Genomic DNA, 24,832 nt, shown 5'->3' with positions numbered 1-24,832 from the left:
TCATTTATTTTCATTAATAAAACCAGGAGTGTTTAACTGCAAAAGGCTGTTAGTAATTGGTCTCCTTATGATTTTCAGTGTGTTAGCAAGGATCACTAGCTAGGCCTGATTTATATTAGGGATGAGATCACATTCTGATTTCTGACTTCAAATTTTCTCCTTCGTTTCCGTAAATTAAGCATGGAGGCTTTGAGGTTTGTTTTTTTTTTAAGTGCAGAATCTTCTTTTTCAGTATTTTGTATTGGAAGCCCAATAAAGTTAAGTGACATGCCTTCAGTCCTAGAAGTAGATCAAGGTAATTAGACCTAGGAATCTTAAGCATCTGATCTTCTCTTCATATCTACTAACCTACCATACCCCCTAACATTTGGCTTATGTCTTAATTGTTCAATATTAATTAAACACAGGCTTGATTTTAAAGTTACATACAACAGTCCTCTGCAGTGCTTCTCAAATCTTTCCACAAGAAATTTCTATAACAGTAGTGGAGAGTGAATAGGCAACCCCTGGCAGTCTGGGTATAGAAAGTTTAAAGGAGCCCATTACCTGAATTTTTATGGTTTATTTTAAGCCTCATGTAAATGAATATATCTCTATAGATCTACCTCTATATCTGTTACTATAAAAATATTACTTCTCATTAAGTAAATTTGATGCTCTGAGAATAAACTTTATATTCGTTCTTTGGCTTCCATAATCCCTACCACACTGAGGTAAGACCCTGGGATACTTGTACCCCAGTTTAAAAATCAGGGCTCTAGGCCAGGCATGGTAGCTCACATCTGTAATCCCAGCACTTTGGGAGGCTGAGGTAGGTGGATCACTTGAGGCCAGGAGCTCAGGACCAGCCTGGCCAACATGGCAAAACCCTGTCTCCACTAAAAATACAAAAATTAGCCAGGTGTGGTGGTGCACGCCTGTAGTCCCAGCTACTCAGGAGGCTGAGACGTGAGATTTGCTTGAACTTGGGAGACTGAGGTTGCGGTGAGCCGAGATCACGCCAGTGCACTCCAGCCTGGGAGACAGAGCGAGACTCTATCACCCCACCCCAGAAAAAAAAATAAAAAATAAACAGTCAGGGCTCTAGAGAAAAAGGACATTGAATAGGACAGAAAAGATTGTGAATTTGAGCTGAGTTTACACGGCTGTAGCAGGAGATTAGAAGCTGCTGTACAAAGAAGGAGGAAAGGGAGAGTGTCATTTATTTAGGTAGCCAGCCACCTGCCAGCAGAGGCTTTGACTTGTTGATGATCTTCCAACTTATTAAGCCTCTCTTAAAACGTTGGTTAGATGATATGTGTATTCATCTACCTAATACCTCATAAGAAATCTAATTAAGAAAAGGAACAGGCTGGGCACAGTGGCTCACGCCTGTAATCTCAGCACTTCGGGAAGCCGAGGCGGGCAGATCAGCTGAGGTCAGGAGTTCAAGACCAGCCTGGCCAACATGGCAAAACCCTGTCTCTACTAAAAAATGCAAAAAATAGGGGCCAGGCACGGTGGCTCACGCCTGTAATCCCAGCATTTTGGGAGGCCAAGGCAGGCGGATCACAAGGTCAGGAGGTTGAGACCATCCTGGCCAACATGGTGAAACCCCATCTCTACTAAAAATACAAAAATTAGCTGGGTGTGGTGGCCTGTGCCTGTAATCCCAGCTACTTGGGAGGCTGAGGCAGGGGAATCACTTGAATCCAGGAGACAGAGGTTGTAGTGAGCTGAAATGGAGCCACTGCACTCCAGCCTGGCGGCAGAGCGAGACTCTGTCTCAAAAAAAAAAAAATACAAAAAATAGCTAGGTGTGATGGTGGGCACCTGTAATCCCAGCTACTTGGGTAGCCGAAGCAGGAGAATCGCTAGAACCTGGGAGGTGGAGGTTTAGTAAGCTGAGATCACACCATTGCACTCCAGCCTGGGTATCAACAGCGAAACTCCATCTCAAAAAAAAAAAAAAAAAGAAAAGGAACAGTAATTTATACATTTTCCCCATGTCCCTAATTCACTTTCCCATTATAATATATGATCATTGTAGGAAGTTTAGAAAATATAGATGATCATATATAAGAAAGTAATCACTTATAATTCACATACCAGAAGAAACCTGCTTCTTCCCCAGTAATTATTATTTTCTGCTCATGTTTTTATTTTAAATATATAATACTTAGGCAATATAAGCTAATGGCTTAATAAAGTTCTATTACGTGGCAGTTTCTTAATTTACTCAACTTCCTGTTTTTTGTACATTAAAGTGGCTTACAGTTTGTTTGCCGTTATGAATAGTCTGCATAAACCTTTGATGATATCTGATTTCTTTTATTAGAATGCATTTTTCTAAGGTATCAAAAACATGCTTAATACTAAAGCTGTTGATACAGATTGCCCATTTTTCCTGATCCTTCGACAGTATTGCATATTATTGTTTTATCTTAAATGATTTTCTTTTTTTTTTTTTTTTGAGACAGAGTCTTGCTCTGTCGCCCAGGCTGGAGTGCAGTGGTGCAAGCTCCACTCACTGCAACCTCCGCCTTCCAGGTTCACGCCATTATCCTGCCTCAGCCTCCCAAGTAGCTGGGACTACAAGCGCACCACCACGCCCGGCTAATTTTTTTGTATTTTTAGTAGAGACAGGGTTTCACCCTGTTAGCCAGGATGGTCTCGATCTCCTGACCTGGTGATCCGCCCTCCTTGGCCTCCCAAAGTGCTGGGATTACAAGCATGAGCCACCAAGCCCAGCCTTTTTTTAAATTTTTATTTATTTATTTATTTATTTATTTTATTTATTTATTTTTTTGAGATGAAGTCTCGCTCTTGTCTTCCAGGCTGGAGTGAAGTGGCACAATCTCAGCTCACTGCAGCCTCCACCTCCTGGGTTCAAGAGATTCTCCTGCCTCAGCCTCCCAAGTAGCTGGGATTACAGGCACCTGCCACCATGCCCGGCTAATTTTTGTATTTTTAGTAGAGATGGGGTTTCACCATGTTGGCCAGGCTGGTCTCAAACTCCTGACCTCAAGAGATCCGCCCGCCTCGGCCTCCCAAAGTACTGGAATTCAGGTGTGAGCCACCGTGCCCGGCTGCTTAAATGATTTTCTTAGGGAAAATATAGTACAGCATCCTTGTTTGGATTTTTGTTTTTTAAATTTTTTGTTTTGTAAATTTCTAGCTAAACATTTTCACTTCCTTTTCATTTGTATTTCTTTTGTGAATTATCTGCGTCTAGTCTTTGCCTTTTTTACAGAGTCTCACTCGCCCAGTCTGGAGTGCAGTGGTGCACAACCTCAACTGACTGTAACCTCCACCTCCAGGGCTCAAGCGATTCTCCTGCCTTAGCCTCCCAAGTAGCTGGGATTACAGGCGCTCACCACTGCGCCCGGCTAATTTTTGTATTTTTAGTAGAGATGGGGTTTCGCCATGTTGGCCAAGCTGATCTTGAACTCCTGACTTTGAGTGATCCGCCCGCCTCAGCCTCCCAAAATGCTGGGATTACAGGCGTGAGCCACCGTGCCCTGCCCCCATTTTTTTATTGGTGTTTATCTTTTTCTAATTGGAATTCCTTGTTGAGACTATTAATTCATTCTTTTATATACGGTGAAAATCTTTTCGTTGGACTTTAAATTTTGTTTTTTATTTTTATTTTTTCCTCTCCCTCTCTGTATACACTTTTGGTTTTGAATATATGGCATGGTTTTTGTTTTTTTTTTTATTTTTTTATTTTTGAGACGGAGTCTTGCTCTGTCACCCAGGCTGGAGTGCAGTGGTGTGATCCCGGCTCACTGCAAGCTCCATCTCCTGGTTCTCGCCATTCTCCTGCCTCAGCCTCCCGAGTAGCTGGGACTATAGGCGCCCGCCACCATGCCCAGCCAAATTTTTATATTTTTAGTAGAGACAGGGTTTCACCGTGTTAGCCAGGATGGTCTCAATCTCCTGACCTCGTGATCCACCCGCTTCGGCGTCCCAAAGTGCTGGGATTACAGGCATGAGCCACCACGCCTGGCTGGCATGGTTTTAAAATGCATAAATAGGCTGGGCATAGTGACTGACCCTGTAATCCCAGTGCTTTGGGAGACCAAGGCAGGAGGATCGCTTGAATCCAGGAGTTCAAGACCAACCTGGGCAATAGAGTGAGACCTCATCTCTACAAAAAATTAAAAAGTTAGTCAAGCATGGTGGCATGTGCCTGTAGTCCCAGCTACTCAGGAGGCTGAGGTGAGAGAATCGCTTGAGGCTGGGAGGCAGAGGTTGCAGTGAGCCAAAATTGTGTGATTGCACCCCAACCTGGGCAACAAAACAAGACCCTATCTTCAAAAAAAAGGGCAGAAATATATATTTAAAAAAACATAATTGTGTGAAGATACTAAAAACATTGAATTGTATACTTTTAATAGGTGAATTGTATGGTATATGAATTATTTCTCAATAAGACTTAAAAAAAAAAAAAAAAAGAACACATACTATGGCCAGGTATCAGGATATAAAAATAAGACACAGTCCCTGTTTTAGAAGGTTCACAGTTTAATGAAAGAGTCTTTTATCTTATTTTCCATGAGGGTTAGAGATAAGTATTACCACTTGCTCCCTGACAACAGTTCTTATGTTGGATATATGTAATCTCCTCTTTTATATAAAAATCATAAATATATTTAAATGTAAATTAAAATAGTCGATAGAAAATCAAACTCTTTAGATATTTTTATACTTGAGATTATACAAATTCTTAGAGAATTAGGTGGTGAAACTTGCATTAAATTATTTGGTTCATGCCTGTCCCAGCATTTCAAGAGGCTGAGGTAGGCAAATTACTTGAGCCTAGGAGTTCAAGACCAGCCTAGACAACATAGTGAGACTCTGTCTTTACAAAAAATAAAAATTAGCTGGGCATGGTGGTGCACACCTGTAGTCCCAGCTAGTTGGGAGGCTGAGGCAGAAGGATCACTTGAGCCCAGGGGTTCAAGACAACAGTGAGGTATGATCGCAGCAGTGCACTGCAGCCAGGGCAACAGAGCTAGACTCTGTCTCCAAGAAAAAAAAAAAAAACAACTTGTGGTTCACATTTCATTTATAAGTATTTCTATCTTATTTGTGAGTGGAAGCACTTGTTTACCTAATTTCAATGAAAGCTTTTTACATTTTTACTCTTTGAAAAGTGATTATTAAATGAAAAAATACATAAAAATTTATTTTTTAAAACTTTACTAAACCAGTTAATATCAAAATAAATATACAGAAATGATTTGCTATTCTATATTGCTGGCAATAACCATTATATATTACGTAATGTATAATATAATCAAATGTAATATTAAAAAGTTCCTGGCCAGGCACAGTGGCTCACACCTGTAATCCCAGCACTTTGGGAGGCTAAGGCGGATGGATCACTTGAGGCCAGGAGTTCAACACCAGCCTGGCCAACATGGCAAAACTCCATCTCTACTAAAAATACAAAAATTAGCCAGGTGTGGTGGTGCGCACCTGTAGTCCCAGCTACTCAGGAGGCTGAAGCAGTAGAATCGCTTGAACCCAGGAGTCAGAAGTTTCAGTGAGCCGAGATTGTGCCACCACACTCCACCTTGTGCAATAGAGCGAGACTGTCTCCAAAAAACAAACAAACAGAAAAAAGAATTTTCTTGGGCCACATATAAAATACATGAATGATAGCCGATGAGCTGAGAAAAAAAATTACAAAAAAAATCATAATATTTTAAGAAAGTTTATGAATTTGTGTTGGGCCACATTCAAAGCCATTCTGGGCACGAGTTGGACAAGCTTGTTCTAAAGGGATTTTTAGGGTGTTGAAAACCTAACAAAGTCATTTGGAAGACTAAGTGGGTGAAATTGTGCACTCACTTAAAATTAAAAGATGAGATTCTCACGGTCACATATTGAAAACAATTATAAGCTAATAGTAGCATGGTGTACAAGAAAGAAATAGATCAACATAGCAGATGTTGCCTAGAAGGCCCAGAAATAGACCTTAGTACATGAAAATATTTAATGTATAATTAAGGTAGAATTTCAAGTCAGTTGGGGAAAATGGATAAATAGCCAGATAGTGCTGTGATAACAATTAACTATTTGAGGAGAAAATTAAGTTAGATAAATCTATCTTCAACCATATACCACAATAAATTGTGGATGAATTAATGAACTATTTTCTGGGAAACTTATTTAAATATGCAAGTTAAAAAATAGAAGCTATAAAGATTGCTAGATATGACTATCTAAAATAAAATAAATAGAACCCACTTCTAAAAGCAGATGATGATGATTAGTTCCCTAATTTATGATTATTATTGACAACATTGACCCATTCATCTTGGTTTCTATGAGAATTCTGTTGTGCAGTCTCTAAAATGATTGCATATGTGAAAATGTGGGATGGCTATAGCTAAGAGTATTCTTGTTTGAGGAATTACTATCTTTTTGTATTTTAAATCATGGTGTTTGCAGACTGAATCTACATTATAGAAAATGGGGCACCTTGGTTGGAGAATCTGTCCTACAATACTTGGTCTTTCTTTTACATTAGTCATTTATTCAAAATTTTTATTCAGCATTGCTAGGTGCTGAGTATACAGCAGTGATCAAGAGACAGTTCCTGCCTTCAAGTTTATAATATGGAGACCAACAAGTAAACAGGCAGTGTGAGAACTGCTACACTAGAGAACTGTAGAGGGAGTATGGTTGTATTTGGAAAGACCATGGAACCCAGTCCTAGAGGGATCAAGGAAGGCCTCTGGAGAAAGGGACACCTAAGCTCCAATCTAAAAGATAAGTAGGCCTGGTGGGGTGGCTCACGCCTGTAATCCCAGCACTTTGGGAGGCCGAGGTGGGAGGACTGCTCGAAGCCAGGTGTTCGAAACCAGCCTGGGCAACCAAGCAAGACCCTGTCTCTAAAAAAATTTTTTTTTAATGAGCTGGGCCCGGTGGTGTGTGCCTGTAGTCTCAGTTACTCAGGAGGCTGAGGTGGGGGAATCGCTTGAACCTAGGAGTTCAAGGCTGCAGTGAGCTATAATCACACCACTGCCCTGCAGTCTGGGCTTCAGAGTTAGATTTCATCTCATGAATGAGGGAATAAAGGATGAATAGAAGTAGGCAAGCAAAAGGGGGAATGAAGGGTATTCGAGGCAGAGGGAACAGTAAAGTCTGAGACAAGACAGAGTGGTGTGTTAGAGATACTACAAGACTAAGTACAGCAAAATTCACCTGCAGTTGAAGTATACCTGTATCTGAAACTAAATGGTATCATTTTCTAAGATGTGGGTAAAAGAAAATGCTTGTGATACTAACACTGGTGAGGAGTAGAGGAAAATTAACTTCCAGCTAATGGCAGACTATCAAGCTACTAAATAGGATTGCTCTTGCATATTTATTTATTTATTTATTTAGAGACAGAGTCTCACTCTGTTGCCCAGGCTGGAGTGCAGTGGTGCAATCTCAGCTGACTGCAACCTCCGCTTCCTGGGTTCAAGTGATTCTTGTGCCTCAACTTCCTGAGTAGCTGGGACTACAGGCGTGTGCCACCACGCATGGCTAATTTTTTTATTTTTAGTAGAGACGAAGTTTTGCCGTGTTGGCCAGGCTGGTCTCGAACTCCTGACCTCAAGTGACCTGCCCACCTCAGCCTCCCAAAGTCCTAGGATTACAGACATGAGCCACCATTCCCAGCCTGCTCTTACATCTTTTTTTGACAAGAGATCAAAGCAGAAAAAGTTTATAGTACTTTACAAAATCTAGCCTTAGCCTCTCAAAAGTTTAATGAAATTCTCAACCTTTTTATTTAGTTGTTAACATTCACCTTGTGTTCTAGTTAATGAGAACTGAAGACTCCTACCAACCCCCACTCCACCATATAACAGCTCCTCAGCCTGCTGAAGCAAATGCACATATCAGAGTCTCTGTCTAGTGGCCTCACCTTACCTCTGACTTTAAAGGGATAAAGAACTTCCCCAGTTGACCAAAATGAAAAGGAGAATCTAGATTGAAATTATGGTCCAGATATTATACACATAGTTAGACATCAACTTGGGTGTTGGTTAGGATGTGCCTGAGATGGGTGGGGAAGACTGAGGTAAGATAGTCAGTGGTGAGTGCTGTTGTTGGCATTCCAGGTATGCCTACCACATATAAGCACATGTGGCTGTCAGCTGAGCCAGATTCCCAAAGTATAACTTTTCTACTGGTCTATTTTGCAATTAAGGCTGTGGTGTATTTTTCCAAATACAGGCTGTGGTGGCTCATGCCTGTAATCCCAGCACTTTGGGAGGCCGAGGCAGGCGGATCACCTGAGGTCAGGAGTTCGAGACCAGCCTGGCCAACATGGCGAAACCCTGTCTCTACTAAAAGTACAAAAATTAGCCAGGCGTGATGGCAGGCGCCTGTAATCCCAGTTACTCAGAAGGCTGAGGCAAGAGAATTGCTTGAACCTGGGAGGCGGAAGTTGCAGTGAGCCGAAATCGCGCCACTGCACTCCAGCCTGGGTGACAAGAGGGAGACTCCGTCTCAAAAACAAAACAAAAAAAGCATTTTATACCACAGAAAGATTTTCTGTGAAAGACTGATCTGCTAGCCAAAGACTGTCCAAGTTTGAAGGCACTGAAAATGGTCTTTAAACAAAATAATTTTCTCAGAATTTTCTATGAATGCACTGCTTTCTCCAGTTCAACCACAGTGTAAGCTTCGACTCGTCTGCCCTCTAGTGGAGGCCCATAGTTAAATTAGCAGTGTCACTGGCTTCAGAAAAACTACCTAATTTTTCTCGATTGGCTTTCCAAATTGTAGTGTTTCCTTAAAAAAAAAAAAAAAAACAAACAAACAAAAAAACATATTTATAATTTTCTAAGATGCTAATAAATACCTTCCCTGGCTACCTCATAGGATCAGGTTCAAAGTCCTGTCTCCTGCAGCTTATCTTTGCAGCCTACCTTAAGGAAAGCTCTGGGTTTCAACTCAGCTAGTCAGTTCACTGCCACTCCAAGATGTCAAATGTATTTCTACTGCTCTTCCCTTCTCTTCATATCTCTTCTGAATTCCTGTGACATGTGCTTCCTGTGCCATACATTTATACTGTATATTTTGGATCAACTTTTCAGATAAAACAGCCTTACCCCTTCAGGCAGATGAACTCCTTGAGTATGGTACTGTTTCACACTTTTCTGTGTCCCCTGTAGACTCCAGCAGCTCTCAGTGAGTATATTGATTATTTGCTGTTCAGAGATATTCAATATCCTGACTCTTTTCCTCTATTGATAGCTGAAAAGCTAATTGTCTAGATTTAAATATAAATAGTAAAATATTAACGTAGTAACAATTAATTTCCCCCTAATGAAAACTGTCTTAGCAGTATACCTACATCTTAAATATTCTAATTTCCTTTTTACTTGGGCCACTAACTGTATTTCCCTACTTTGTAGTTTGAAAGTGATTTTAGAAAGTTTGAGAAAATTATGCTGTTCATTTAGGAGTATTTGTTAAGTAATCAGTGTTGCTTCATTATCCTTCTTTACATGTTCTTCATCCTTATTTCTAGATAATTTTTCCTTTTGTAACCTTGGTTAGTCCTCTTGTTCTTTATATCCATGAGCAATTAGAATATTTAATGCTACAAGAAAGATAACAGATGGATTTTATTTAGCCTCTTCCAGGTGTTATGAGTGCCTCTCATTGTTTAAGTTTCTTGTGGAAGCGTGGTAATCATGTGTAGCAGAGGCCTGGTGCTAAACCCAGAAGCCAGGCTAAGCAATTGGTATAGCTGGTAGGACAGACAAATAAGAAAACATATATGGGCAAAAGAGGCATACAGGTAGGATCCCCAAGGTGAAGCTAAGATCACAGTTAAGAGTTTTAAACCAAAGTTTAGAGAACAGAAGAGATGTGGCTATAAGTAGAAGAGGAGATATTCAAAATATTTCACAACTAGTATGGTATAGCCATCAACCAATCAGAAAAGGTGGGAGCAAGACCTGGAAGTCCCCTGCTGCACTAGGCATTTACCTGGTTGTGGCTGGATCATGACACACTCAGAGGGGCTCCAGGCAGTCACTATTTCAATATTTTAACAGTTAGTACAGCTGTATCAGTATGTATTGGCTGAACATAAGACTCTATGTCCATATTGAGGGCTCAGGCTACAACGAAGGAAATGGACCAAGTGTGGGGTCTTCAGAAAGTGGGATCTGGAATTTCACCTGAATAGAAGGGAGCAGAATCTGGAGCATTCCTTTAATACAAGAGGAGCAACCTGTTCTGGCAGAAGGTGTTATTTGACCTTTTCAGACAGAATCCTGACTTGGCTGTGTACTCTTAGGTTACTTTGAGCAAATTATCTCACTTCCATGAGGCAGATTCATCAACTGAAAAATAAGGCTATAATCATACCTACATGGCATTCATTCCAGGGTGGTTCAGATGAGACAATAATCATGAAGAGACTTTGTTGACTTTTCTGGTTCTGGCAAACAAGAGAATGACACAGAGGCAGAGTCTTCTTACTATCTTATGATGGGTGCCGCATGCTGTCTGCCCCGTATTTAAGCACTCATCTTGGATTGGCAAACCAAGTATATGACTAATAACTTAATGGAGGAAAAAAGTACAAAATATAGTGAAATTAGCCTGAGTTTATTTCTGGTTTTGCCACTTACTGGTTGTGAAATCTTGAACTACATTTATTAATTTGTCTAATATCTACTGAGCATCTTCTGTATGCTTAGCACTATAAAAACATAGTCCTGCTCTACAGAGCTTACAGTCTAGGAAGGGAATTTTTTTTTTTTTTTTTGATAGCAGAGTTTCTATGATCATACTGCTCTCCTTGGTTACCTAGCACAGGTACCTTGAGTAGGTAGAGGCTATGTGTACCTTGGGCTTTTTGATGTTGTTTCTCCAAACCTTTAAGCCAAAGGTTTTCAGTCTTAACTGCTTATCAGTTATCTACAGAGCTTTTTTAATGTACTGATTCCCAGGCCCCACAACTTGTTGTGTGCTAGTAAATGTTTAAAAGCCTGTTTTCTAAGCAGGGGCTCATGTGTGGCATTTGCTGATTTTGCTGATAAACACATCTGCCTTGGCTACCGATGTGTCTCACAAGGTTCCTAAAAATGTAACAATTGTTATCTAACAACCTAGCCAGCTCCAGCACACCAGTGGACCAACGTCAGAGCTAAAGAATAAGAATTTATAGGCATGAGGGCCGGGCACGGTGGCTCACGCCTGTAATCCGAGCACTTTGGGAGGCTGAGGTGAGCGGATCACGAGGTCAGGAGTTCAAGACCATCCTGGCTAACACGGTGAAACCCTGTCTCTACTAAAAAATACAAAAAATTAGCCGGGTGTGGTGGCGGCGCCTGTAGTCCCAAATACTCGGGAGGCTGAGGCAGGAGAATGGCGTGAACCCGGGAGGTGGAGCTTGCAGTGAGCCGAGATCGGGCCGCTGCTCTCCAGCCTGGGCAACAGAATGAGACTCCATCTCGAAAATAATAATAATTTATAGGCATGAGGCCTGGAGCTTTTTGTTACCAAAAAAGTTCTAAAAGGGACCCAGAGGTAACCAGTGACTTGTGAAGTTTCCATATTGCATGCCTGTCAGATGTGACAGGTTCAGAAGACTGTAAGACTTATTGCCTTTTATGGCCAGGTATAGTAGCTCATACCTGTAAACCTAGCACTTTGGCAGGCCGAGGTGGGAGGATCACTTGAAGCCAAGAGTTCGAGACCAGCCTGGGCAACTTAGTGAGACCTCATCTCTTCCCCGCCCCCGCAAAAAAAAAAAAAAAAAAAAGCCAGATGTGCTGGTATGCACCTATAGTCCTGGCTACTTGTGAACTCATGAAGGCTGAGGCAGGAGAACACTTGAACCCAGGAATTTGAGGTTATAGTGAGCTATGATTGTGCCTTTGCATTCCAACCTGGGCAACAGAGCATGACCCTGGCTGAAAAAACAACAACAACAACAAAGACTTGTTGCTTTCTAAAACCAATGAATTTGATCTCTAGTGATAGAAAAGACTGTATAACAACTCTGAAATTATCACAAGTGGGTGAGTTAGGTTGCACACATTAAATAACTTTTTTAAAAATTGGAATAAGGATTGAAGACAAAAGACATCCAGTAACAGTTTCACATCCAGAGCTCAGATTTTCTATAGGGCATTGACTGGACTATGATGTCTGTTAAATTAGCTGTTGTCCAAGGACTTTTTTTTCTTTAGAATCAAAGCTGTTTCAGCAAAACTCTAATCAAGCTGGCTTTCTTGTTGCTGACCATCCTGACTGTGATTCACACGTATTTGTATTTTAAAGGAGTTTGAAAGAAACACTAGAGAAATAGTAGGTGTCTCACAGAGGTTTTCTATTGCTTGAAAATTATAGGGAAGAAAGTTTGTTTATTTAAGGTTTCTTAAACCCTGTCATAATATTAATAAGAGCATGATGTGACTTTGATTTTAATTGTAAGTATTCCAGGATCCTCTGACTTTGTTTTTACTTTGATGCATGTCATATCCCTATAAAATATGATTAAATTGAATCTCTGATTCCTGATTCCAGCCAATACTATATATCTTGATCTAAATTAGACTTTAAAACAAGGTCATATTATATGGGGACTGCTGATTTGATCATGTCTGAGCCTCTTCCAAACCAGCTTTCTCAGATTATGAGTGCCTAGGTATTCACTTGGTCCTGGACCATACTGTGTGTCTTTACTGCCACGCTTGCAGGTCCTTTCTTGTCCTTAGCCTCCCAATAAAGAGAACACTTCTTTATAGACATTAACCTGTAAAAATGTACATATGGCCTTCAGTCCACCTTGCACTGACCTAAGAGTTAGCTGCTTTGCCCTCCTAAATAGCTCTATGGCCCTAGGCTTTAGGAGCTCTACTTCATTCACTATCATTAACTACCTGTTTTTCTGTCCTGTTCATTTTGTCTACCTATTCAATTAATCACCAGGGTCGATAGGGTTGATTAAAGATGGCTACAAATTCTTGCTACTTCTCCTATTGTGCGAGGGGAATCTAATTCCTTTCACAAATTCCTTGAATCTGTGTTGGACTTTTTTTGGTACACCAATAAAGTGTGGCAGAAATGACACTATGCCAGCTCTGAGCCTAGCCTTTAGGAGGACTAGTCCTTTTGGAGCCCTGAGCCATATTTCAAGAAGACCAACCCTGAGGATACCATGCTTTGAGGAAGCCCAAGATAAATTAGAAATCATGTTTAGGCACTCCAGTTGACATTTCCAGTTGAGCCCAGCTTTCCACCCATCTAGGCTATGACATTAGACATGTGAATGAAGCTGCTTAGATCCTCTATACCAGCTCATGTACTAACTAAATATCACCTGAATAGCACTGAATGACCCTTAGCAATACCATGTAGAACTGAAGAATCACCCAGCCAAGTGCTGCTTGAATTTCTGACCCATAAAATCATGAAATATAATAAAGCAGTAATTTGTTATAAAGCAATAGATAACCCAAACAGCTGTTTTTCTCTGTTTCTAGCAGTAGATCTAAGCCTTCTCTTTCAAGTAGCCAAGTGGCAGACCTGATGCCTTTATTCCTCCTCAAACCTGTGTGTTTTATATCTGCTTTTTTCAAAAGCCAGAAGCATGGCATTATCTCTTCCAGTTTCAAAGCACATGTGTCTCTTAGAAAGACTACTAGATTCCTTTTTCCTGTCTGAATACCTTCTACTATTCATTTATTTCCAAGGGCTGAGGTAACTGATGAATAATCTGATATCCAGTGAATTGACAATTCATAACCATCTTTTCTGATCATAGAACTGTTATCTTGGAATTTCCATCATTACAGACTCGTAACAGTAATATTATTTGATAGCCTTAACCCCCAATACCTGTACCTTTGCTTCAAAAATCCACAGCTGCTCACTTTTCCCCAAATTTATCAGACTCTCATTCTTCTACAGTTTTCAGCTCTTTTGCCTGTTCTTCTCCCTGAAATACTCTTACTTTTTTTTTCTTCTTTTTTTTTTTTTATAGAGACAGTGTTTCGCTATGTGTCCTAGACCGGTCTCAAACTCCTGCCTCAAGGGATTCTCCTACCTTGGCCTTCCAAAGTGCTGAGATTACAGGCATGGGCCACCATGCCTGGCCAATGCTCTTATTTTCCATCTAACAAAAACCCACTAGTTCAAGCCCAGCCAAAAAATTAACTTTTGTGAAGATTTCCCAACACCAGAGTTAGTCACTTCCTCCTCTGTTGCTTCTATAACATTTTGTATGTCCTTTTGCTGTAGGCCTAAATGACATATCGTTATAATTTCTGTTTTATGGAACTGTCTCCCCCACTACAATACGAACTGTTTAAGAATAAGGACAGTTGTGCTTACTTTCATTCCCTGGTGCCTACTATCTAAAACATAATAGGTAGTCAGTGAATGTTGAATGAATGAATGAATGAGAATGAATGAATATATAATTGAGAGCAGGTGGGCTGGGTGCAGTGGCTCACACCTGTAATCCCAGCACTTTGGGAGGTTGAAGTGGGAGGATTGCTTAAAGCTAGAAGTTCAAGACCAGCTTGGGCAACATAGCGAGACCTCATCTTTCAAAAAAAATAATATTTTTTAAAAATTGAGGTCAAGTAAATGATTCTGTCTGCTTAACCAAAAGGATAGTCTTTGGGTAAGGTATTAAGGTATTACTGCCAGATCTTAGCCACAGGCTACTCCTGAGCAACAAAAACCATTCTTTTAACCTGGTAAGGCTAAAATGTAACCAGCGTAGAGTCCTTACTAGCAGAAAATGTATAGCTAGTTAGCTTCAAGCATTCACATGGCATTAGTTAGCTGCTCCAGTCACTCATTCAACTCTTTATTGAGTTCCATCTGCACATAGGGCATTGTGCTAAACACAGAGTGAGATGCAAAGGGCAATGAGGCATGGTTCCTGCCCTTAAGGAGATTACAATCTGATGATGGGAGATAAAACAAGTACCCAGCTGTAACCCAGAAACAGAACTGGTAGTGCCACAAAAATGATGCACAGTAACCATTAGGTTTGGAGGGAGACAGAGAGCATCAGTCAGGTGATAAAAGAAATGTCACAAACTACTAGTGTTTGAAACTAGCTTTGAAGACTAGAAAATATAGGAGAGGGGAGAGGGGCTTTCTAGGTTGATACAACAGCATGAACAAAGGAAGTCAATAGGAATGTTTGGAGAATGATAAATGAGACGACTTGGATTGGAGCAAATAGAAAGTGTAAAGAATCTTGAATGATAAGATTTGGGAAAATATTGCTTGACACTCTGCTAGCCTAGTGTTCAAGGCTGGCAGCATCTCCCTCCGCCAAGCCTACTTCTCAGCAAATATTACTTGGGTGCTTCTATATTTTCCAGACATATTTTATTTAGTGACCTGTTTTTATGATCAGGTAGTAAACAGATTAATAAGAATGCATTAATCTTTCAATTAATACTTAATGGAGCCAGGCATGGTGGCTTATGCCTGTAATCCCAGCACTTTGGGAGGCTGAGATAGGTGGATCACTTGAGGTCAGGAGTTCAAGACCAGCCTGGCCAACATGGCAAAACCCCATCTCTACTAAAAATACAAAAATTACAGGGCGTGGTGGCAGACACCTGTAATCCCAGCTACTCAGGAGGCTGAGGTATGAGAATCGCTTGAACCCAGGAGGCAGAGGGTGCAGTGAGCCGAGATCGCACCACTGCACTCCAGCCTGGGTAACAGAGTGAGACTCCGTCTCAAAAAAAAAAAAAGAAAGAAAGAAAAAAATACTTAATAGTTCCTGAACACCCTAAAATTAAATGTAATACCTTACTGTTTCTAGGTCAATTTTTTCTTAAGAACATAAGAAGTAATTATACTCTTTAAAAGCTATTTAACAATAGGGCTCTTGGAAATTTGATCATATAAAAGCCAACAAACATTTAGTCATTTATTTAATTAGATATTCTCATTACGTATCAGAAATTATTCTGTTCACTAAGAAACTAAGAGCTGTCTCTACACTTTTCTCCTGGTAATTTCCAATGTTTTGAAGAGATTGACTGTTTGGCATTTTTCAGTAACAATGTGTGAAGTTACTTGACAAGGAAGGTTGTTATATCTGGTTTCTGCACTTGTTAGAATAGAATGGTAAGCATTCCACCTTCAGCTACCATTTGAATGCTACTGTTCAAGATAACTGCATTACCCGATAGTTACTCTTATTAAATAAGAAATGTTGTGTCTTTGCTTTTTTGGCAGTGAATTCTGCTGAAATTAACATAATAGAACATTTTGTTCATTCCTTTTAAATCCATTTTACCCTAAGACCTACAATGCCTTGATATGCTATTTTTTCCCCCTCAGGTTTTTTTTCGAAGTAAACAGAAGGGAAAGCAAATTATTCATTTGGCTGGCTACTGAAACATAAAGAAAAAATTATTTGGGGATCTTGTGTTAAAAACACTGTTCTGATTTGCTTTTTTGGGGAGCCAAAGGAATTTTCTACGCTTTTGGCGCTACTTTAAAGTGTAGAAGTCATAGAGGAAAGATGCAAAGGATATTACTTTATTAAAAGCCATGAAAAAAGATATTCCTTCTTCTTCAGCTCCCTCCGAATTGCCATCTTGGGTTATAAGTATCAAAGTAAGATTTTTAGTTTAGATGCGGCTGATTATAGCAGAAAGATAGACCCACGTTCAAATCCTGACTCCACCATTTATGACCTTGAATAAGTCCATAGGGTGTGGTACCCATTCAGTGAAACAACATATAAAGTACCTAGCCCATAGTGGTACTCAATAAGTGTAGTTCACCCCTGTAGACATAACTGGTTTTAGCTGCTTCTGCCCTATAAGAAAGCATCAAGGGTGTTTTTGCTTTTTACTTATCCACATATTCTCATCACAATTCTCATAGGTAGAAAAATCCACCAAAAAACTGAAAATCATTTGAATTATCCTTCTTTTGGTGTGCTTATTTTAGAAATAAGGGCAAGGATATGAAACTAGTAGTAGCCCATAAACCTATGAAAGGATGCCCAACCTCATTAGTTAATCTCAAGACAAAGCAAATTAAGACCATAATGAGATAAAACATTAGATTGGCAAAAATAGAAAACATCTGATGATCCTTCATTGTATATAAATATTTCATTGTATATAAATTTTACCTTAAAAAAAAAAAAACTGGCCAGGTGTGGTGGCTCATGCCTGTAATTCCAGCACTCTGGGAGGTCAAGGCAGGAAGATCGCTTGAGACCAGAAGTTTGAGACCAACCTGAACAACATAGTGAGACCCCATCTCTACAAAAATTTAAAAATAAAAAACAAAATTAGCCAGGCCTGGCAGTGTGCATCTGTAGTCCTAGCTACTCAAGAGGGTGAGGCAGGAGAATTGCTTGAACCCAGGAGTTTGAGGCTGCAGTGAGCTGTGATAATGCTACTGCACATAATACAGCCTAAGTGACAGAGCAAGACCTTATCTCTAAACCAAAAAAAAAAAAGGAAAAGAAAAAACTATAAAGAAATACTGAATTCTAATTAATTATTATGCATTTAAAGGCAGATGTACTGATATCAGTAACTTACATCGAAATGCATCCAAAAAGTAAGATGGATAGATGGACAGATAGATGAATAAACATATGATTTTTAAAAAGTATAGAAAGTATTGGCTGGGCATGGTGGCTCACGCCTATAATCCTAGGCCATGGGAGGCCGAGGTGGGTGGATCATCTGAGGTCAGGAGTTCGAGACCAGCCTGGCCAACATGAAGAAAGCCCGTCTCTACTAAAAATACAAAAATTAGCCAGGCCATGGTGGCACATGCCTGTAATCCTAGCTACTCAGGAAGCTGAGGCAGGAGAAGCACTTGAACCCGGGAGGTGGAGGTTGTAGTGAGCTGAGACTGCGCCACTGCACTCCAGCCTGGCCAACAAAGCGAGCCTCCGTCTAAACAAAAAAAGTATAGAAAATATTAATGATACCATCTAGATGGTAGATATACAAGTTCACTATAAGATCTTTCAATTTTATGTTTGAAATTTTTTAAATAATGAAATGAAGTGGAAACAAAAAAAGTATAAACTTTGGGATAGTAGTCACATAATAGAAAGAGGAATAGGAGATAAGAGGCAAACAGAAGCAACAGTGTTGGTACTATTATAGCTCTTAGGTGGAATGGTGTTCATAGGTATTCATTTTATTATTGTACCTCATAACTTATATGTTAAATATATTCTTATATAATATTTAATGCAATTAAAAAATAATGTGGCCGGGCGCGGTGGCTCACGCCTATAATCCCAGCACTCTGGGAGGCCGAGGGGGGTGGATCACCTGAGGTCAGGAGTTTGAGACCAGCCTGGCCAATGTGGCAAAACCCCATCTCTACTAAAAAATACAAAAATTAGCCAGGCATGGTGGCGGGCACCTGTAGTCCCAGCTACTTGGGAGACTGAGACTGGAGAATTGCTTTATCCTGGGAGGTGGAAGTTGCAGTGAGCCAAGATCGCATCACTGCACTCCAGCCTGGGTGACAAGAGTGAGACAACGTCTAAAAAAAGATAAGGAAAAAAATGTGAGAAGACTACATTATAATTTGAGATCTATTAATAATAACAGTACTGAAGCACTCTTTGTTAAATGATATTCCAGGAAATCATTTCTATTTATTACAGTTCCTTTGGGCACAAAAATCTAACATTTACATTTGTTTATCTGAGTCTTTTATTTTCATTCTTGCAAACTTTCCAGGTTCTGACTGTTGATTCTAGAGACAGTTCTTTCCCATTTTAAACCTTTTTTCAGTCTCTAAAGGGCATACCTTTCTAACCTAAAACCTCTCTCTTATATGCAAAGAGTGTAATACACTATGACACTTTCTACCTGTACTCCTTCTGGAAGCAGAATCTTTGTTTTGCTCTTCCTTTGTTTTGAAAAAAAAAAAAGAGAGAGAGAGAGAAAGACATGTTTGAAATGAATAATGAAAGTAACATGGGAATGAAAGTTACAGAGCTAGGCTTGGCTGCCCAGGAAAGGAGGCAGAATGATGTAAAGGTAGATGAGGATGGCTTCATAAATGAAAATGCAGGTGGCTTGTTGGCAGACAGTACACATATTCTCTGAGATTATTTTTCTCCTTCTACCTAATAGTTCTGTGTTTGCCAGATAGGGCAAAAGTGATGAGAGAACAAATACAAATTGTCAGGGAGCAAATTTAAAGAAAAAGCCTCTCCATCTTTCCTCACTTTTCCTTCATGTCAATATTCTTGCCTCTGTGAAGATCAGTATAATATCATAACATATACTAATTTTTAACCCAGGGCAGGGAGAGGTAAATGATAAGCTTTTTCAGCTAGTTGGGAGTCAATATTTTTTCATTTTAATTCTTCACCACATGAGTCTCCTTGGACAACTTATTTCCCTTTTGCTTCTTCATCTGTAAAATATTCATTGAGTCTAAATTGCCATAAGTTATAAGACTTTCTATTATTTTATGTGCCACACTAAGAAGAAATAAATATTGTAATTGAACTATGATTCAGTGCTTTTTGTTGTTGTCATTTTTTGGCATCCCTGGGTGGGTCATTAACCATCAGTGCTTTTATATGACATTGATTTATCCTATGTTACTGTGTGTATTTGAATAAGTTAAAAATAATTGGTACCATCAACCTTCTGGGTTTATAAGGAATAAGTAGAGTAATGTACTTAAATTGAGGAACACAGTGCCTAGCACATTGTAAGTATTCAACAAGTGGTTATGTTGATGTTGATGGTGATTTGACCATGGCCACTCTCTTTTAAGTGGTGTTCATTGTTTAGGTTGTTCTTTGGGGATCAGAATCATTAATAGGTTATATTGATGAGATTTATTGGTGGTAGTCAGAATGCCCACTCATTTTGAAGCTGAAGTACCATAACAGTAAAATAACATGTTTAGTTGGTTTTCAGAGGTAATTGTTTTAATGAATAGCACTTTATTGTCAATGCAATTTGTTCATGGACTATTGTTGAAGTTACCTCCAGGAGTAAGTTCTATTGACATCAACTTCCTGGGTTGGTTGAAGTCACTTTTTTTGAAGAGAATTTAGTTCAAGTATACAACATGTGAAACTTAGTAAAATTATATTAGTGATATTATGATATGAAACCTCAGGTTTTAATTTTTTTTTTCATTTTCTGTCTATACAGGAGGCAGACAGTGGGGAGGAAGAATGCCGGTCACAGCCCAGGAGGTATGTTTGTTCATTATATCCTATGGCATTTTTGTTGTAGGATATTTTTATAGTAGTTATTGTTTTTTCTCTAATTCTTTTTCAGTCTTATCAGATTAGCTTACCCTTGTTTTTCAACATGCTTCCTTGGTCTCTCAAGAAACCAGATTGCAGCTGGGCATGGTGGCTTGTGCCTATAATTCCAGCTACTTGGGATTGCTTAAGGCCAGGAGTTCGAGACAACGTATCAGGACCTTCCTCCCTTTAAAAAAAAAAAAAAAACAGTGACAGCGAATGCTTTAGGAATCCAGTTACTGACTCAGAAAGATTTTTCAATGGCACATTGGTTTAAAAAGAGGCAGAAAGGTCAATTTTGGCTCAGTTTTCACCCAAGCATCCAAGGAACTATCTTGGGGGTAATAAAAAAGCAAATTTGCCTTACCTTTTAGGAAAATATCAACTGAAGAACATTTCAGCCTTCAGTTTTGTACTTAGTTTGTCATTCATATTTGATAAATTTTGGCAATTCTTGCAGATTGGTAAATATTTCACTTTGTTTTTATACAAAGGGTATACTGAGTAAGTATACTGAGTAACCTACCTAATCTTTTAAAATGCAATAAAACATTTTTACCCTCCTTTCATGGAATAGTGGGCATGTTGTTAGAAGGGTGCCAGTACCCAGTAACATTAAAAGAAAACAATTGTGAGAGAAATCTAGGAAGTATAAAATAACATTTATTTTACCTCCTTTAAGGGGTTTTTAAAAGTAACTCCCTCCCACAAGAAACAGGCCTGGTAAGTTCTAGATGGTCATTTCAATGTTACCAAACTTGTATCCTCGGAACTCAAATGAGCCATTCTAGATGATACAGAGAAAGGATCAATAAGCATGCTCATTGTGAAGAAGCTGGCCAAAGGGAATGCTGCTTTAATAACTATCAGGCCAGGCGCGGTGGCTCACGCCTCTAATCCCAGCACTTTGGGAAGCTGAGGCAGGCGGATCACGAGGTCAGGAGATCGAGACCATCCTGGCTAACATGGTGAAACCCCGTCTCCACTAAAAATACAAAAAACAAGCTGGGCATGGTGGCGGGTGCCTGTAGTCCCAGCTACTCAGGAGGCTGAGGCAGGAGAATGGCGTGAACCCGGGAGGCGGAGCTTGCAGTGAGCCGAGATCGCGCCACTGCACTCCAGCTTGGGCTACAGAGCGAGACTCCGTCTCAAAAACAAAAACAAACAAAAAATAAAAATTATTATTATTATTATCAGGTGTTTGTTGATGTATACCTCCTTCTTGTAAACTACAACTTAATATAAAAATAGTTCCTTTTCATCAGTAACTGAGATTATTGGCAGTTTTTTTCCTGACTTGTTATCACATAAATTTTGGGCTTAAGGCTTAATTTCTCGTGTCTCTTAGCAAAGAGAAGTGTCCTTCTTTTGCATAGGGCTAAGGAGGTAGAAACCCAAAATAAATTTTAGCTGAATGTGTACCAGAGGCATCATAATCATATTCCCATTAGAATGAAAAAATAAGTACTATATTTTCTAGAAGGTCAGATTTAAAGCTCTCTGGGTCAATTTCAAGCTTTATATATTGACTCAATATCCACTGGAATAATGTTCCAAAAAATTACCTAATGATGAGGCAATGGAAGTCTATTATCTTATTCACAATACTGAATTGTCAAGCCATTAAGAACTATAAAGGCCGGGCACAGTGGCTCACACCTATAATCCCAGCCCTTTGGGAGGCCAAGAGTCTGAGAACAGCCTGGCCAACGTGGTAAAACCCCATCTTTACTAAAAATACAAAAAAAAATTAGCCGGACATGGTGGTGCATGCCTGTAATCCCAGCTACTCAGGAGGCTGAGGCAGAAGAATTACTTGAACCCAGGAGGTGGAGGTTGCAGTGAGCAGAGATCACACAACTGCACTCCAGTCTGGGCAACAAAGTGAGACTCTGTCTTACCAAAAAAAAAAAAAAAAAGAAGAAGAATCATAAAGACCTGTTTTTAAAAGTTTTTGGCAATACTTTGTCACTTTGACCAGCAGAGGGTTTTTGCAGGCTTCTTCTATTCACAAGAGAAGAATTACTTATAGAAATAAGAAATGAAGAAAACCTAGTAGCAACTATTAAAAAATCAAAATTTGCTAATCTGTTATAATGTCTTACATTTAGTGTGTTTGCCAAGCTATTTCTAAATCTAAAGGCTTTAGTCCAACTCGAAGCAAAGAAACTTATCTTACCTGCCAGTTGAATGCCCCTTGTAGCTATACGGTAAGAGATTGATTTTTGTATATTTGACTGCTACAGATTGTTTGGAGTTCTCCATCACTCACCACAGAATAAACCAGCATTGAATCATTTAATTAAGAATGGCTGAACTCATCTTGTCAGTTTGTGGGTTCAAATGTAGCTTGTAGTAGGAAATTAAATAGTAAACAGCATATCATTAAAACTAAAGGCCAGTTCCAGGTAACAAAGAAGACATTGCATTAATAATCTGTTATTTTTGCCGGGGGCAGTGGCTCATGCCTGTAATCCCAGCATTTTGGGAGGCTGAGGCGGACAGATCACATGAGGTCAGGAGTTCAAGACCAACCTGGCCAACATGGTGAAACCCCATCTCTGCTAAAAATACAAAAAATTAGCCGGGTGTGGTGGTGCACGCCTGTAGTCCAGCTACTCAGGAGTCTGAGGCAGGAGAATTGGTTGAATCCTGGAGGTGGAGGTTGCAGTGAGCCGAGATCGAGCCACAGCATGCCAGCCTGGGCAGCAGAGCAAGACTCCGTCTCAAAAATTAATAATAATAATAATAATAATAATAATAATAATAATAATAATAATCTTAGCCAAATGCCATTTATTGACAAAGTCATAAAAAGAATCTTTCAGACCAGGTGCAGTGGCTCACACCTGTAATTCCGGCACTTTGGGAGGCCATGTGGGTGGATCACCTGAGGTCAGGAGTTTGAGACCAGCCTGGCCAACATGGCGAAACCCTGTCTCTACTAAAAATACAAAAATTAGCTGGATGTGGTGGCATGAGCCTGTAATCCCAGCTACTCAGGAGGCTGAGGCAGGAAAATCACTGGAACTCGGGAGGCAGAGGTTGCAGTGAGCTGAGATTGCGCCACTGCAATCCAGCCTGGGCAACAGAGCAAGACTCTGTCTCAAAAAAAAAAAAAAAAAAATCTTTCAGTACAATTAGACCAAATTATGATGGCTTTGTTCACAGATAACAACCATAACTACAAAAATAGATAAATTAGACTACATCAAAATTTTAAACTTCTGTGCATCAAAAGACACTATCAACAGAGTGAAAAGGCAACCCATGGAACAGAAGAAAATATTTGCAAATCGTAAGGGGTTAATATCCAGAATGTGGCTATAAAGAAGTCCTACAACTCAACAAAAACAAAACCCTTGTCAGTCCACTATAACAAAATACCTAGACTGGGTGGCTGAAACAACAGACATTTATTTCTCACAGTCCTGGAGGCTGGGAAATCTAAGATCAAGGTGCCGGCATGTTCATGTGAGGGTGTTCTTCCGGGCTTGCAGACAGCCACCTTCTCTCAATGTTCTTACTTGGTGGGGAGAAAGAAAGAGAGAGCATGTTCTGGTCTCTTCCTGTTCTTTTAAGGACACGTCATGGGGGGCTCACCATCATGACCTCATCTAACCCTAACTACTTCCCAAAGGCCTCGCCTCCAAATACCATCACTTTCGAGGATAGGGCTTCAACATATGAATTAGCAGGGGGCACAAACATTAAGTCCATAATATTTTGCCCAGGAACCCACAAAATTCATATTCTCATATACAAAATATATTCATTCCATCTCAACACCCTTAAAAGACAAAACATTCCAGCATCAATTCTGAAGCCTAAAGTCCAAAGTTTTATCTAAATATCATCTAAATCAGATACAAATAAGACCAGGAATGATTCATTCTGAGCCAACATTCCTCTCCAGCTGTGAACCTGTGAAACCAGGTAAATTAAGCACTTCCAAAATACCATGGTGAGGTAAGCATAGGATAGATTTCCTATCTCAAAAGGGAGAAATCAGAAGGAAAGTAGGAGTGATAGGTCCCAAATAAGTTTAAAACTTAGCAAGGCAAATCCCCTTAGGTCTTAAGACTTGAAAATAATCCTTCTTGGTTTGATGCTGTGCTCTCCAGATGCACTTGAGTGGCAGTGTCACCCTCATTGCTTCATGTGGTGGCCCTGCCCCTTCAGCTCAGTGGAGTGCCATCCACAGGGCTCTCTGCAAGAGCCCTGCCCACACAACTCTGCTTGCTAGTGGTCCTAGCCTTTGAAACTGAAGTGAAGACAGCCTGCTCCCTGATTGCCACCCATGGTGGGTGTGATGAGAGTAGAAGCCCTGATGATCATCACTGAATTGCCTTTCGGGATCCTTCTTCCCCTTTCTTGAAGGATAATGCGTAGTCACAGTCTTCCTTTATTCCATTTCATTTTCTCTGTTTCCCTTAGTCCTAGCTGGCAGTATTTCTATTTGCATAATCCCTTCTCTATCCTGGCTTCTATTGAGACGGCTGATTAGGCCTGTGGTTCACACCAACACTACCCTCCTTATATGGTCAGTCAGCCACACTGTTGGTGTTCTCT

At 39.9% G+C, this 24,832-nt stretch overlaps 1 protein-coding gene across 5 annotated transcripts in view; it reads left to right on the top strand.

The window, feature by feature from the left end:
- Positions 1-24,832, top strand: part of SSH2 (slingshot protein phosphatase 2) — a 301,846-nt gene that overhangs the window by 113,203 nt on the left and 163,811 nt on the right. For all 5 annotated transcript variants that reach the window (XM_054458185.2, XM_054458181.2, XM_054458183.2 and 2 more), the window contains one exon: positions 20,163-20,206. In XM_054458185.2, the coding sequence (XP_054314160.1) occupies positions 20,163-20,206 (44 nt within the window). The remainder of the gene's footprint in view (positions 1-20,162; positions 20,207-24,832) is intronic.

The sequence above is a fragment of the Pongo pygmaeus genome, chromosome 19 (genome assembly GCF_028885625.2).
Source record: "Pongo pygmaeus isolate AG05252 chromosome 19, NHGRI_mPonPyg2-v2.0_pri, whole genome shotgun sequence".
NCBI lineage: Eukaryota > Metazoa > Chordata > Mammalia > Primates > Hominidae > Pongo > Pongo pygmaeus.
This window is presented reverse-complemented; position numbering and strand designations above follow the sequence as displayed.